General features: G+C 42.9%; 1 protein-coding gene across 5 annotated transcripts in view; it reads left to right on the top strand.

Annotated features, from left to right (window-relative positions):
• Positions 1–17,093, top strand: part of RAD54L2 (RAD54 like 2) — a 113,491-nt gene that overhangs the window by 61,958 nt on the left and 34,440 nt on the right. For all 5 annotated transcript variants that reach the window (XM_070776627.1, XM_070776629.1, XM_070776628.1 and 2 more), the window contains one exon: positions 2,823–3,018. In XM_070776627.1, coding sequence (XP_070632728.1) covers positions 2,877–3,018 — 142 coding nt within the window. In that variant the 5' untranslated portion in view covers positions 2,823–2,876. The remainder of the gene's footprint in view (positions 1–2,822; positions 3,019–17,093) is intronic.

The raw sequence follows: 17,093 nt of genomic DNA, 5'->3' as shown, positions 1-17,093 counted from the left end.
TTTTTTAAAACAGTTTTAAGAAGGGGGCTGGACCAATGTATTTCGTAGTCTTAACAACGTATGTGGTGGTTGAATGTTTAATTGATGTTTGCTTCTGTCTGTCAGGAGCTTGGGGCTGAGATGGTTTTTTTTTTTTTTTTTTTTTTGAGATGGTTTTAAAGATGTTTGTTAACTGGGTTTGCAGGAAGCTTTTCATTGTTATTGCTAACCTCTAAGTGATTGTCATTTTTCCATCACCACACAATTTCTTCTGTAAAATGCCAGAAATTCAGATTACCTAAAGGTACCTGCTGATTAAAAATTGTTCTCTAAAAGCCACTCCATAATCAGCCAGGCACACAGCAAAATAACTTACTCAAGCAGTGTAGAAGGAAATGGGGTTTATGCTGATTATGAACGTTGACTTCCAAACAGAGTAATTGCTAATGAATTATCATTATATTAATATTCAGAAATAAATTTCACTTCTAAACCTGCTGATATTTGATTGGTTTACTACTTCCTTTTTAAAACCTAATGAACTAAAGACATAGATTTCCCTCAGAGACTTGGAATTTGCCTTGTCAGTGAATGGTAGCTCAGCATTAGTTATATTAATGTGTATTTGTGGGTCACTTTTCTTCCCTGTACTTTAATGCCCTTTGTAAATGTTTTTGCAAGTGTGTTATTAATGCAAAAATTTGAATTCTATTACTAAACCATCCACAGCTGCTCTTTGCTTTTGTTGTCTTCAGAGGCTAAGTATGTGACCCGTCAGGATGCACACGCTCATTATTCCTGTGCTTTTTAACTGAGCAGTCTTAAATTCTGGTTTTCCAAAATTCTAAAGGATCAGTTTGCTTTGTTTTGTTTCTGTTTCTAGTCGGGAGAACATAGAAGTTCTGTTTCAAATTGTGTCTGAACTTTAAGAGATTCCAGGTCTAGAATAGTATTTGTGTTGAATAATTAAGATACTTGTGTTTCTTTTCTTTTTTTTTTTAATTTTGGGAAGTGGGAGGAATTTTAGGATGACTCGTTCTGGATGTGGTTGTCTACAGCTGTTTGTCTTATGAAAGATTATTTATCTTTGTTCCCCTCTTCCCCACATTTTGTAATAAAAAATTTGAAATATACTAAAAAATGGAAAGAACTGGTGAATCTTCACATTAATATTTTGTTGTATTTGCTGTATCACAAAACAGCTAGCTTTTTCTTTATCCTGTTTTTTTCTTTTCACTCAAGAAGAAAGGACTTTTGCTAATACTAAAATGGAGAGAGAGGTGGACAAACACGCGCAATGCCGGACACATACTAAATATAATAGAGCAAGCAGATTGGCCCGAGAGCGTGAATGTGAATAGGAATGATTTGAGTAGGACATGCTTCTAGCTCTAGGATACAAAGAAACAGTTCCCAGCTAAATCCACTGGGGGCTTACTGTTGGGTCAGGAGGTGAGAAACCAAAGAAGGCAAACACTTTGCCAAGTAACTCATATGAAGCCTTCAGTGAAGGTCAGCCTGGTCAGCATGGCTGCTGGAGTTCAGAAGAGGAAACGTGATCCCAGAAGACTGGGGCAGTGGACAAAGGCTTCTTGGAAGAAATGGAGCTGGACCTGGGCCACGAGCTAGGGCAGAGCCTGAGAGCTGCGCTGTGGGCGCGGGCGTTCTGAGGCTCCCTACCTACTCGGGAGGAGTGACAGTGTGATGAGTAGTCAGTTGCCTCTAAGCATTTTATTCAGGTGATGGGAGGATGGACCATCTTCCTTGTCGTGCTCCAAGATAGGGCCTACTCCTTATTCCCTGAGCACTCCCAGTTCCTCCAGGACCTCGCCTTTGCTGCTCACTCTGCCTGCGCACAGTCCCTCCAGATGTCTGTGTGGCTCTCTGTTCCTTCTGGCCTCTGCTCAGTGAGAACTTTCCTGTCCCCATTCCCCACCCTCAGCCCCGCCACACTATATAAGATAACAGCTTCTGGCACATACCACTTTCTGACGTACTTTTCTCTACTTTGTACTGTGTCCCCGAAGCCTGAGTGCCTGCGATTATATACGCATGTATATTATCTACAGAGATGTAAAGAGTTGGTGCTCAGTTCAGTTCAGTCGCTCAGTCGTGTCCGACTCTTTGCAACCCCATGAACCACAGCACGCCAGGCCTCCCTGTCCATCACCAACTCCCAGAGTTTACCCAAACTCATGTCCATTGAGTTGGTGATGCCATCCAACCATCTCATCCTCTGTTGTCCCCTTCTCCCCCTGCCCTCAATCTTTCCCAGCATCAGGGTCTTTTCAGATGAGTCAGCTCTTCGCATCAGATGGCCAAAGTATTGGAGTTTCAGCTTCAGCATCAATCCTTCCAGTGAACATTCAGGACTGATTTCCTTTAGGATGGACTGGTTGGATCTCCTTGCAGTCCAGGGGACTCTCAAGAGTCTTCTTCAACACCACAGTTCAAAAGCATCAATTCTTTGGCACTCAGCTTTCTTTATAGTCCAACTCTCACATCCATACATGACCACTGGAAAAACCATAGCCTTGACTTGGTGCTTAGGAAGCAGTTAATGCATGAAGGAATGAACCAATGGAGATTCTGAAGTGTATAGGGTGTTTGGACAAGAAAATACCTTAAAGGGACCAAACAAGCAGGTAAGAGAGGTTTGAGCTGGGCAGAGAATCACCACAATATGTCTTAGGGCCAGTGTCCTTGTGGGAAAGGTTGAGATTTTAGGTATGCTTAGCTCCATACCTAACCAGGGTATTCATCCTTGACATTTTCTCTTTGAAAAATGTGTGTTCCTAAAGTGAAGCCTTTAGTGATTCTCTTGCTTCTTGTCCTCCTCCCAGGACCCCTGCAGTGGACCATGAGACGGTAATGTCCACTGAGGACCTCTGGGAGCCATGTCAGACGAATCCGCCTCAGGGAGCGATCCAGACCTGGACCCAGACGTGGAGCTGGAGGATGCGGAAGAGGAGGAGGAGGAGGAGGAGGAGGTGGCAGTGGAGGAGCATGGCAGGGATGATGGGGAAGACCTGCTGGATGGTGAGTGACTCTCATGAGCGACAGAGGTTGCTTCCCTTTCCTCTATTAAAATTTTTGCTGAGACTGCTTGGTGTTTGTGGTTGGATTTCTCAGGTCATCCATCGTGAGAAGGCAAAGTCTAAAACACAGCAACAGTGAACCCATATGCTCTTCCCCGGGAAATGAATTGTTCCTCTGTGTAAGCTTCACTGTGGTGCTGAAGGGACCTTTAGCCCGCACCTCATCTTTAGCCATGTGCACACTTAGGTCCACACATTTGAGAGTGGAGCATACTTGTTCGAGTCGTGGAGCGAGTCAGTGGCAGAGTTCCTGTGGTGAGCCTTTGTGGGCTGGTGACCACAGACCCATCGGGATAACTGTGAGTGGCCTGTGAGTTTCCTCAGTTACATTCACAATTCTGCTTCTGTGAACATGAGGACGTTATTTGGGGAGAGGTTCTTAGATGGGTTCACAACTCCAGAAAGCTTACCCCGTCTCCTGCAGTGTTGGTCTACCTCTCAGCCACTTCAGGCAACTATAAATTGCTCCAGTGGGGAGAGAACTGCCCCTGTGTAGCTGCTAGACCCCTGCTGGACTCCTGTTTGGTTTGCTTGGCTCACCCTTTCTTTATTCCCAACTTTTTTTTTTTTTTTTTTTTGGTTACCAAGCAGATATTTATTGTTTACATACCAGGTTTTATTTTCATGACCACAGGCTTTCGGTTTTTATCCCTCATTTGCCTGATATCCAACAGATCGTGAGGATTGCCATTGTGCCATGACCAGCAATAGACAAATATCCGAGACCCGCTGCTCCCACAGTCCACCACGATGCCATAGTCACGCTGGGGTTATTGGTGTCTGTAGCTTCAATGTCAGTAACTCATGCCAAGTACCTTTGAAACTTCTTGTCTTTGGAGAGCCGTCCATACTTATTTCGGATTATGACAACAGAAAAGTATAAAAGTGAGACAGCAGCAGCCAGAAGGCTGATGACGATAATTTGGCATAAGTTGGTGTTCAGAATTCGGGGACACCCCACTGGAGATATGCTGAAATGCCAGGAAGCGGGAAAAAGACAGGAGATGCCAATCCTCCCCATGCTGATGGGTCAGAGGTCAGGCAAGGCTCTGGGAATCAGTCCTCACACACCATCACCGCAGTCCTCCTGGCGTTAGAGCCCTCCTATTCTGCTCGGCTATATCTGACTCAGAGGCCAGGGCTCCTGGGAGTGCCGGCAACACCGACACGACTTCCCCAGGGTGGCCGGGTGGGGGGGATATCTTCCCAGGAGCTCCGCTCCTTTCCAGTAGCAGGCCCGCCACTCCGCCACCCAAGTCACATCACCGGGAGCGCCTATTCCCAACTTGTTGAAGTGGCAGTAGAGTTTTTCCTTTCGTCATTAGTCTAGTGTTAGGTCATCTGACCAGCTTCTCAATTAATTCTAGCCTTTCATGGCACAGGATTTAGTCGTTTGTAAGCTTCCTGTTATCCTAGGAATAAAATTTGCCTTTTTATAACACACCAGTATTCAGTTTTATACCTGAAATTGCAGTAGATTGTCATTCCTTGGACCTGCTGGAGCCTGGTGAAGATGCACTCCTGTCATCCTCCAGATTTCAGGAGAATAAACATCTCTCCTTTTTCTTTGTTGATGTTAATGTCTTTAGTTCTCAATCATCCTAACAGCTGCCATACGGTTCAGGGACCAATTTTCTTTCACGTAAACTATCGAGAAGTCTCTGCCCCATTTCCAGTTTACTTCTGGCAGGCGAATTACCATTTTACTCCCTGCCCTCACCCGGACAGCATCGTTTGCTGTCCACTGCTAGCCTGTCCACTGGGGCCTCCCACCACTAGTTGTATAGTTCCTGTCCATGAAGTGGAATGAGGAGCAGTAACGGAGGATAGTGATGTGTGGGTATCCCATTAGACTGTTTTGCTTGCCTCTCATGGTTCTTAAGATGGTGTTAGAATCCCTAGGTATCTGCATCACTTTTTGCTTTTATATCATTTGGTTTCTCAAAATTATGTGTGCAGGCACCTCTAGAACTCTCATCAGGTTTAGACTGGGTTTTAGATGCTGCAGGTGACTATAATGGATATATACACACTGTTTTCCCCCTTGGCTTCTTGGATTCTTTTCTCCTGGTCAGATTCTTAATTATTCAAGAATTGTATGGTATAAATTTGAGAACTTTACTATTATTTATTTAAAAGTGGCAAGAATTTGTGATTTGTCTCAGAATAATGTACTTATTGTATTGGAGTTTTTAAAAAAGAAAATGTATTTATTGATGAAATAACTTTTTAAAATTTTGAAATGATTTCCTTTTATTGCTTATGAATTTCAGAGTGAGTAAGAAAAAGTTTCCATAGGTACTGTCTCCTTTGGCCCCGTTAGGGTATCTTACTTCTTGGAATTTGATTCAAGCGCTTTTTTTTTTTAATTTTTGTTTTGTATTGGGTACAGCCGATTAACAATGTTGTGATAGTTTCAAGTGAACATGGAAGGGACCCAGCCATACATATACCTGTATCCATTTTCCCCCAGACCCCTCTCCCATCCAGGCTGCCACATACAATTGAGCAGAGTTCCTCGCAAGCACAATTTTTATGTTTCACTATAGTGTTAGAACACTACAACCCTACCCTCCCACCCCCTACCCCTGCTCCCCTGAAATAAAAATGATACTTCTGCTACTTGTGGCATCTCTGCCACTGTTTCAGTTCTTACAGCTTTCTGGTCCTCTCTTGAGGACCCGAACATCTTGAACACTGTGCAGATGTGCTGAAACATCCAAGACCTGCCTCTTTTCTTCAGTCTTGCCTTTGCTGCCTTGGTTTGCTGGTTTTCCTGCAGTTCTAATGGGCAGAGCAGCCAGCTATTCTAAAATTAGGAATAGCTATGAATAGTCTAGTCTTAGCTCGTGTAGTGTGATGTGGCCCTTTTGTTTTCTTAGAACAGTTTTTCTCAACCTGGGTTGATTTTACCTCCCAGGGGACAGGTTACAAAGTCTGAAGACATTTTTGGTTGTCACGACTTCTGGGAGTGGGGGAGGAATGCCACTGGCCTCTTGTGGGTAGAAATAAGCCATCCTGCTGACCATCCTGCACTGCATAGAGCAGCTCCCTGCCACACTGTTATCTGGCCCCAAATGCCAGTAGTGCTGCAGCTGAGATACCCTTTCAGAAAGGAAATTGTTACTATAGCCCTTTCTATTTGAAGTGTTTCACTTTGACAGTGCTTCCTTACAGTTGACACAAACATCTGAACTCTCCTACTAACCTTTTCAAAGAACTGCCTTCTGGCTTTGATGATCCTCTATATTATGTTTGTTTTCTTTGTAATTTCTACTTTAGAATATTCTCCTACATCTTTGTGGTTTATTTTGCATTACTTTCAAGCTTCTTAAGATTATGCTTAGCTCATTTAAGCATTTTTTTCCTAATAGCACTTAAAACTAAATTTCTAAGGACTACTTTAGGAAGTTCCATCCCCTCAGAAGCATTTTGAAATGTTTTGTCTTGCTCGATTATTTTAGTAATCCTGTGTGTTAAGTAGGGTGGGTGCATTTTACAGATGAGAAAACTGAGGCTCAGAAAGGGAAGTGCCTTGCTCAGTGTAACTTAGTAAGAAAATGGCAAAGCTGGGCCTTTGGTTTCCAAGGTGGTACTCCTATTTCAAACCCATGCTGCTTCTGAGACCATAGATTCATCTAATTCCCTGCCTGTGATATGTTTGCATTCTTTCTTAATGAGTGCTTTGAGGGAAGAAGTTGGTGATATTGTTGATCAGAGATGAGAGGACAATTAGGAGTAATGGCATGAATAAAGGGAAAGCATGGCATGTGGTAGGAATGATGAGCTATCTTACTTGGTGTAGAACTGAGCACTTTAAGAGGATGACCAGAGTGAGCCTGGAGTGATGACCTGTGGTCAGATCATGAAGGAATCTAGAATTTGTTTTAGGGGCAACATGGGACTGATGGAGGGTTTTACTGGGGGAGCATCAATTAGACCTTTTATTTTAGGAATGTTATTCTAGCAGTATACAACAGAGATGGCCTGCAGATCAAGAAAACCAATTAGGTCTATGATGGAGCTTTATGGGAAGGGTCAGTGAGGGTTTGAACTTTGAGTCAGTTGATCTGCACATGAGGAATACAAAGATTTGTTGCAGTGGGATTTATACGACTTGGTGACTTATTGGCTATGTGGGGCAGATTGAAGATGGACTAAGTAAAGCCTGGGAGGATAATGAAACCTTTGCAAAGATGGAAGGAACAGAATAGTGAGTGAATGGGGGAGTTAAGAGATATTTTTAGCTTTTTTAGATATTTTTTAGATATTTTTAGATTTTTTTTTTTAGATATTTTTAGATTTTTTAGATATTTTTGCTACATTAAGTTGGAGCATTGTCTACCCCTTGATACTGACCTTCCAAAGCTGACTCGTGAGACATTAGTCTGAGAACTGGCTATGATAGAACATTGGTGGCTTTGGCTATTGGGGAACAGTTTCATGATTTTGTCTTCAAAACAGTGGGGAAGAAGATAGTGCCTTTTGTTCATAACAGGTGAGGGGACCTGTGGCATGTTGTGAGACGTTTTGGCGTGTCATTCCTGTTTTTCTTTTGTATATTGTTTTGGAATGATGGGGAAAGTTAGAGGTCAGCTCTTTTGGGGTCTGTCATTATTAGAGGCAGAGGTTCAACACCTGCTCTGTCTGGAAATTGGCTTTCCTTGTGCAGTGGTTTTTTGGCTCAGCATTTTCTTCTAGCTGAGCATGAGCTCTAATCTCTTGATCCAGGTAAGGTGCTTAGAAATATTTAGATGAAGGAAACTCCTAGAATTATCTGGCCTTTACAAAAAAAGTTTGTTTTCAATTACTACTTAATGTGTGTTGCATTTGATGTGAGAGTGTGGGATGGGTGATACATGATGTATTTTCATGTACCTGTGTTTTGCTGGTTGATTTGCTGGTTGATTTGTCTTTCTCAATGTCACTCCACCCTTTAGGCCTACAATAGATTCTTCCTTTTGTGTACTTGGCAACTGTAGGTAATAGAGTATCTAGACCAAGGAATAATTCCAAGGGTCTGTCTGTGCAAATGGTAAAAATCTTAATATCATTTCCCCAAGGTAGTTTCTTATCTCCTTGCAGCAGGGAGACAGGAGAGAAAAACAGCAGGAAACCTGGGCCTAAATGTACAGTAAAGGTTGGGGGGTGGGGGAGATTCTTAGAATTTAATATGTTCGTTTAATAAGAACTTCATGTATTTCTCATTAATATTCATCTGGATTCAATTCTTGGTTTCCCTCCAAAATTTCAGTTGTTCTCCAGGTGTATAACAATGGTAGTGAATAATGAGATTCCCCTCCCCCACCAGTCCATTTAGGTTACCCTTATTCTTATGGAGTATTTATTACAAGGAAAAACCAGATGCCCCATTTCTTTCCCTCTAGTATTTTTTTACTTCATTAGTTGTGCTGGTTTCTCTGCTATTTTCTCTCTCGGTTTTCTGGTAGGAGAACTGGGGCCTCCACCACCCTTTTCTTCTGAGAGCCCTCTGCTCATCCGAGCTGTTTGGCCCATGTTGTGAACAGCCTTGTTCAGCTAAGACAAGAGTAGGGTTTTGTTTTTTTTTTAATAGGAATTTCATTGTAAAACCCAAGCCCCAGTCAAAAACTACAGGCTTAAACCATTTACTGGCTATTCTAGGAATGATTGCTTACCAAGGAGTTTTATTTCCAAACTTGGTTCCTTAGGTTGTGGAAGGGATACTCGGAGTTTATGGAGCTTCACTATAAACGTGACTTGCTGGAGTGTCAGTTTTATTGGGAAGTTAGTGGAGAAGTGTCAGGGCTTGGGGGTTCAGTGCTTTGGTATGGATTGAAAAAAATTTTTTCTATATAATGAAAGTTTGGGCATAGAAATCAGTATTCACATGAAGTTTTAAGATAAAATTAGATTTTCTTCAAATAAATTTGAGAGTGGAGTTTGAATGCTTTGGATGGTGCCCTAAGGGATAAGAACATTTTCTGTGGGAATTCAGGACTCCTCAGCAGAAAACTTGGAGAAGTCCTGGTTTATTTAAGTGAGTCAGGATCTGGACACAGACTGATTTGATGGGCACATCTCTTTAGAACACAGGCCTCCCCCCCGCCCCATTTCATTCTGTTCTTGTCTGTTTTCCATGGCGCATCAGGACACTAGTTTCCTTGCACAGCAGCTAGGGGTGTGACATGCTTAGTGCCTTCCAGAACCTGCTTCATAGCCACCTCATTGACAGAAAGCTAGCCCCCTAGATGCCAACTGTGACCCCCTTCACCTTGGACCCCTGAGTAAGGAAAGCGGATCTCCTTCTCAACCCCTGCGTCTTGTAGTCTCCTGCAGGGAGTTTGACTTGTGCTGTTTCTCTCACCCGCTTCTATTTGTCCTCTTTGCTTGCAGTATAAAGAATCAGGGGTAAAGTGTCCTAGGCATAGGGCCAGGGCAAAGGCCCTGGGATGGGAACCAGCTCTGCTTGTTTAGACTCAGGAAGGTGGAAGCCTTGGTGGCTAGAGGACAGGGAGCAAAGGGCAGAGTGGTCTGGGGTGAGCTAGGTAGGGGCTTGAGCATGTAAGGCCAGTGGTGGTGGTTCGAGATATACCTGGAGCCCTGGGTCTATTTGCTTGAGTTCTGACAGCTGCTATTTCAGACTCACACTGTGAATCCCAAGTGTATCAGTAAGCACCAGCAGTCTGCAGGAGGAGTCTTGCAGCTGGAAGTGGAAGAAGTGTCAGGAACCTCCAGAGTTTTAAACTAAGATCAGAGTGGGCGGCTTTTGTGTCATGAAGAATGTCACTTGGGAGGAATAGTCGCAGCAGTCTAATGGGAATCCTAGCCAATGTTTTCTCCCTCCTGTGGAAGCCCCCAGGGCCCTTCACAAGGAGCGTAGGTTATAGAGGTTGTAGTTTTCACTGTTTATTATGGCCTTTCTGTCACTTTAGACATCCCTATTTTGAGCCTAGTTTTCTTTCTCTTCTAAGAATAGTTTTAAGTAAATGTTATGAACCCTGTGATTGCCTCATATCCTAGATCCTTCTTCAAAGAGTGTGTCTGGAGTTTGGATACTATTTCAAAATCTGTGATGCCCAACTGCTTGTTGAGTTTACTATTTAACAATAAATTTCTGATTATTAGTCATATGCACCTATTAATTAAATTTTGGAAATATAGAACATTATAAAGAATATAAAAATCACACAGAATTCTATCAGCCAGAGATAGCAAGAGAATTGATGTCTTATTTTTCAGTTATTTTTCTCTTCAGATGTATATTTCTACAAAGCTGGAATCCCATTGCATTCTTTTTTGCATGTGCCATTTAAAATTTTTCAAAACCAGGATTGTTTCAAAATTCCATGGTGTTTCATTTTTACTTTTCTAAGCTTTTATTTTAAAAAATAAAAGTAAAAAGATCAGTTGTTACCAGAGGTTTGAGGGAGAGGAGGGATGAATCTGTGGAGCACAGAGGATTTTTAGGGCAGTAAAACTGCTCTATATGGCCTTCCATGGTGGATGCATGTCATTATATATTTGTCCAACATCAAGAGTGAACCCTAGTGTAAACTCTGGACTCTGGGTGATACTGTGTGTGTATCACATGATGTGTCAGTGTAGGTTCATTCATAGTAACAGGTACCACTGTGTTGGGGAGGATTAATAATGAGGGAGGCTTATGTGTGGGGCCTTATTCTGTGAGATGGGAGCCATTGCAGGGTTTGAACAGAGGAAAGATCACTCTGGTTGATATGTACGGAACAGACCGTTAGGGAGATGAGGGCAAAATCAGGGAGACCAGTTAGGAAGATATATCAGAATTCAAGGCAGGAAGGATGATGGCTTGGTGCAGTTGGTAGAAGTAGTTGCATTCTCGGTATGTTTTTGAAGATAGAGCCAAGAGAATTGGTTAATGAAATAGATACAGATTGTGTCAGAGTAACAGGGAAGAAAAGGATGGATTCTGAGTTTTTATTGAACAACTTTAAGATGCCATTTTCTAAGGTTAGGAAGATCAGGGGCGAGGCACAGATTGGAGACAGACAGGAGTTTGGTTTTGGAGAAACAAGTTTGACATGTCTTATGCCTCCAAGTTGAAATGTCCACAGGGCAGTTAGACTACTGAGTTGAAATTCAGAGGAGAACTCTACATTAAAAAAAAAAATGGGGCATGTCTGTATATGCTGCTGCTGCTGCTAAGTCGCTTCAGTCGTGTCCGACTCTGTGCGACCCCATAGACGGCAGCCTACCAGGCCCTGCCGTCCCTGGGATTCTCCAGGCAAGAACACTGGAGTGGGTTGCCATTTCCTCCTCCAATGCATGGTGCCCAAATCACAGGACAGGATAAGATTATTCCAGGAACAGGAGAAATGGTCTGAACGACTAAGCAGTTGACAGCAGAAGTGAGGAGGGAATGAGGATGATTAAGGAGAGAAGACTGAAGAGAAATGGCCACTGAGGTAGTAGAACACCCAAGAGAAGATTTTATGGGATCCAGATAGGAAAAAAAGTCATTTCAAGGAGGAAGTGATCAGTTGTGTTAGATAAGCCAACCAACAGTCCTAGTAGTATGAGGACTAAGAATTGACATTGGATTTAGCAGTGTGGGGGTCCTTGTGCCCAAAATGATCAATTTCAGTGCAGTGATAGGGGCTCCAATCAGAATAGGGGGAGAACAGGTTTTATCTTTTGAACTTTCTTTTTGCCAGTGGGACTGATCAGGGTGGGAGGGAGAAACTGATGGTGCAGGAGAGATAGGTGGCAGTCCATACTGGCTAAAGCTGTTGCTGTGGCCTGGGAAAGCCTTTGCCCCAGCACTCTAGTGTGTGATAGAGAGGAGCAGTCTTCAGCTACACTTCTGTGATCCTGGGAAAGTCCTTGCTGAGCCTTTAAGTTCTCTTCCACAAAATGAAAAGTTTGCAACCTGAATTCTAGATATGTTGTTCTCTTGTTCTGGACGAAGACCAGGAAGGGAAGGCATGTTTTTAGGAACAAAGAGGAATCACTGAAACAGAGAAAAGGGCTGTGAATCAGACCTTGGAAGCAGTTAGACCATGCAACTGAATGCACCAAGACAGACAAGACAGTGTTAATAGAATATTCTATTGCATTTCAGCGTTTTGTTCTCAACATAGATGACGAGCAGCATTCCTTAAATTACGGATTCAAGCCAGATCTTTTTTTTTTTTTTGGCTGTGGTACACGGCCTGTGGGATTTTAGTTCCCAGATCCAGGAATCAAACCTTCACCCTCTGCAGTGGAACCACCAAGTCCCAACCACTGGACCTCCAGGGAAGTCCCTCAAGCCAGATCTTTGTATTCTGTATTTCTGTCTTCCTTTTCTTCCCCAGAAATGTGTCACTTTCTTTGGAGAAAACTTGAATATCTGTTGTTGGACTGATTTTTCAGCATAGCTTATGTCAGTATTTAGATGACCTCCGTGTTAGAAATGGAGCAGTGCTGATTTTGGTACTTGTTCCTGTCCTTCCTTTCTGTGTGCTAGGCTTAGGGACACCAAGGGGCAGAGAGTTTGAGTGTGCTGGGGGCGGGTCTGTTTCGTAAACCTACATCAGGAAAACATGTCAGACCTTGACCCTGTTGTTCAGAGTGATTTTGTAGGGCCTTTAACATTCCTTCCCGCAATCCAAGGGGTTGGGGGGGATTGGTATCTGATTGTGGTTTTAATTTGCATTTTCCTCCATCCTAAAGGAGACCAGTCCTGGGTGTTCATTGGAAGGACTGATGCTGAGGCAGAAACACCAATACTTTAGCCACCTCATGTGAAGAGTTGACTCATTGGAAAAGACCCTGATGCTGGGAGGGATTGGGGGCAGGAGGAGAAGGAGGATGAGATGGCTGGATGGCGTCACCAACTCGATGCACATGAGTTTGGGTGAACTCCAGGAGTTGGTGATGGACAGGGAAGCCTGGCGTGCTGCGGTTCATGGGGTCACAAAGAGTCGGACACGACTGAGCGACTGAACTGAACTGAATTACTTCAGGTGTTGAGCTCTTTTCCACATGCTCACGATCATTTTCACTTTTGTAAAGTGCCCGAACCCATGTTTTCTACCATTTTTCTTTCTTTCATAAATTTCTTAGTTGGTTTATAGGAATTTTTTATTTCTGGATGTCTTTTTGATAATATATATGTGACACACCTTTCCCATTTATATTGCTTGATTTTTCAGTCTCTTAGTTGTGTATTTTTTACAGTCATAATCTTTTTTTAATTTTTGATCTATAGATGCTTTAATTTTAATGAAGTCAAATTTATCACTTTTTCCTCTTTTTGTTTTGTGCCTTGTATAAGAAATAGTTGTCTACCCCAAGGTCATGAAGATATTCTCCTGTTGTCTTCTAGATGTTTCATGTTTTGCCGTCACATTTAGGTCTCGGATACATCTGGAATTGATTTCTGTGTGGTGTGAGTTAGGGTCAAGCTTCATTCCCCCCATCCCCCACCAATATGGTTAATTGAGCTACTCTGCATTAGAGTTTTGTTTTATTCTTTGTTGTAAATCAAGGCACAGTACATATGTGACTCTTCCTGAACTCTGTTTTCTTCCTTTATAACTTTAAGGGGAATGGGAGTACAGGAGAAATGGTGCAGGGTGGTGGCTAAGAGCAAGGACTCGGGAGCCAGATCAGCCACCTGAGTTCAAACTAATAGCTTGTGAAGGACGTTTTTTTCATCTGTACAATGGGAATACTTGTAGTGTCTTGTATTTACCGTTTTGAGGACTGAATGAGTAATATTGGTAACATGAATAAATCTAGCCAAAAGATAACAAGCATTGCAGATAGGCTGGGCTCCAGTGCTTCTGGGAGCAGAGCTGGTGACCAGCGCCATTTTAGATGGACTTGGGCATGACGGGGCATGGGGTGGGGTGCATATTTAGCAGACTCACCACAGACCTGTGCTGGGACTACAGTTATTCCCCACTACCGTGCCTGCCCCGACTTCAGAGTTACCCAGCAACCTTCTGGAAGAGAAGGTTTTTCAGCATTTTTTGAATCATCTCGTGAAGTCTTCAGAGAATCTTTGGTCCAGTTTAGAATACAGAAACAGAATGTGCCAGGCTTAAATGAAGTTCCCTGAGCAACTTACCAAGAGAGACAGCAGCAGCTATTAACTTTCTCTCTGCAGCTATGTTGACAGACACTACAGCTTAGCAGTTGGGCACATGCTGAAATAAAAAGGAAGAAACCTAGAGAAGGCGTTCTGGAGGCTGACCTTTAAGTGGGGACCCAAAAGAGGCTATGGGTTAGAAAGAAGTAAGTTATTAGAGTCTAACACAAAACTGTTAGATGAAGAGGTAGGGAAAGAGGGACACAGCCTCAGCCAAGGCCTGAGACCTCGAGAGCTGAGGCTAGAGAGTAGGCAGTGGAGGGTGTGTGGGTACAGGTGTTGGAGGGAAGTACCCGGTGGTCGGAAGGAAGGCTGGATGCTAGCAATCAGGGAAGGCCTTAAGTGTTTTAGACTATATCCTATGGGTAGAAGGGGCAGCTTTAAGGTATTTTAGGAGATCCTGGGTGGGTGGAGACTGTGACATGGTTAGATTCAGAAAGCTCTTTTTGTGGTATGGATCGAAGAGGGAGTAATCAGAGGCAGGGAGACCCTTTGGAGTCTGGTGTCAGAATCCAGACCAAGGAGTACAATGGTATGAAGGGAAGCCAAGTGGGATATAAAGATAGGTAACTTCTTTAGGCACAGAATTTGTGTTTGAAGATGAGGGGAGGAGAGGTTTTATCGTCGTCAGTGATCATATATGGTAGAGATGTATGGAGTGTTTCCCCTGTGGAGTGAAAGATCCTGGGAGAGCCACTGGCGAGTGCTCCTCCAGCTTAGAGAGGTTGTACTTATGTTCCAGCTGGTCTTTTAGTCAGGAAGCAAAGCGTCAGCGTGCTCCCAGGTAGATGCATATTGTCTTTTATTTTCTGTGACCCTAAGGAAAGTTTTTGTTTTTTTTTTTTAAGATTTATCTTATTTCTAATGTGGTCAGAAAGTGCTTTACCTGTCTGAGTTTACTGTCCGGCCTTTTGCATTCATAGAGTTAACATTTAAGGTTTAAGCTAATGAGACAGTCCAGGAGCTCAGTGACATGCAGTAGTTTATTCTTTTGCCAAGGCATGCGTTTCAATGCTGCTCTCTGGGGCATGGGAACTGATAGGTGAGCCCTGCCCTCCACAGCATCCACTCTTCAACCTACCTTGTATTCTGCTCTCAAATCAGAAATTCTTATCATTATTAAGAGCCTGATGGAAATCGTTTCACTGTTTCAATTATATGTGAATGCATTTTGTGGAGGAAATCTGTGCTGGAGCAGTATTCTCTAATTTTGGGAGTTTGTAAAGGTACTTTACTTCTCTCTTGCCTGCTGTGCTTTGCCAGCATGATGTCTGATGCTCTGCTTGTGGAAGACTGGCCCTTTCTCAACTACTGAATCCTTCTGGGAAGTTGTGTGTGTGTGTGTGTGTGTGTGTGTGTTGTGGTCATGCCTCAGTACTTCAAAGCATTCATCAGTAGAATGAAAAGATAAACTGAGTTATGTGGATTTCGCCCCCGCCTTTCCACTGTACTCTCATCAAGGAAAGCTTTTGTTTGTTCATAGGACCAGTTTTACTGTCTTCTACTCTCTTAACAGATACAACAGTAACAAATTTCGGAAGATGATCACCTTAGTGTGTATACCTAAGTCCTCTCTCAAATAAAAGTAGCAGAATTTGAGCTGTTGGTGTTACTCTTTGCCCATTCCTTCTTAAAAGGAACAGCAGATATGCCCTATTTTCCTCTTGTTCGTTGTGGGTACTCTTTCAGGGGGCCCTAGTGGAGTTTGCACATATAGGAAGATTTGTGTGTTGTTTTGTGCTTCTGTCACCATTCAAAATGGATTTCCCAGAGGAAAATGCGGGGCTTTACCTGCCTGAACTCCAGAGGGAAGGACTACAGTCCCCCAGAGTTGCAGGCAGGCTTGTTTTCTTTATTCTCCCTAAATCCTCACTTTGTAGGGGCAGAGGTCTTGTTAACTCTCAGCCCTCAGGTTCACTGGAGATGCCAGGAGATTGTCGGCTAGCCTCCCTGAGAGAGACTGCGAGTTGGAGCTGTCCAGAAGAGCAGGGAGCCTGGCATGGATTGACATGGCTCTTGAACCAACTCCAGCTCTGACACCTATCAAGCAGTTGCAGCATGCGGATCCACTTTACTCCCCCATAGTGCTGAATGCAGGTGGAGAAAGCACTGGCCGTTTAGTGATTCTTAAGTTTCCAGGGGTAATTTGCTTGAGTCTTTAATTCTCTTTTTATTTTTCCTATGTTTGGATTGCTCATACTTTGGGAAACAAGCAAAAAAAAAATTTATTGCCTCTGTTTTCCCATTCATATCCCCAGCTAATTTATTTTTTTTTTTCAGACAGGGATGTAGTTGATTTACAATATTATGTTAGTTTCAGGTATATAACATAGTGACTCAAAAATTTTATAGATTATACTCCATTTATAGTTATAAAATATTGCCTGTATTCCCTGTACTGTACCATATATATCTTTGTAGCTTATTTATTTTATACATAGTGACTGCTACTGCTGCTGCTGCTAAGTCACTTCAGTTGTGTCCAACTCTGTGCGACCCCATAGACGGCAGCCCACCAGGCTCCCCTGTCCCTGGGATTCTCCATAGTGACTGGTACCTCCTAATTCCCTACCCCTATCTTGCCCCCACCTCCTCCTCTCTCCCCACTAGTAACCACTGGTTTGTTTCCTGTATCTGTGAGTTTGTTTCTTTTTTGTTAAATTACTAGTTTGTTTTATTTTTTAGATTCCACATATTAGTGATAACATACAGTATGAGTCTTTCTCTGTCTGTCTTATTTCACTAAGCATGATACCCTCCAGGTCCATGCATGTTGTTGCAAATGGCAAAATTTCATTCTCTTTTTAATGCCTATCTCATTTCTTTTTTTAATTGTTACTAGAGAGTTGAGAGGCTCTTGGAGAACTCTAGAGGAAAGAGTGACTAGCCTGTTGTCTCTTGAGGCCTTTGGCAGAGTC

Source organism: Bos indicus, chromosome 22 (assembly GCF_029378745.1).
Source record: "Bos indicus isolate NIAB-ARS_2022 breed Sahiwal x Tharparkar chromosome 22, NIAB-ARS_B.indTharparkar_mat_pri_1.0, whole genome shotgun sequence".
In the NCBI taxonomy this organism is placed as follows: domain Eukaryota; kingdom Metazoa; phylum Chordata; class Mammalia; order Artiodactyla; family Bovidae; genus Bos; species Bos indicus.
This window is presented reverse-complemented; position numbering and strand designations above follow the sequence as displayed.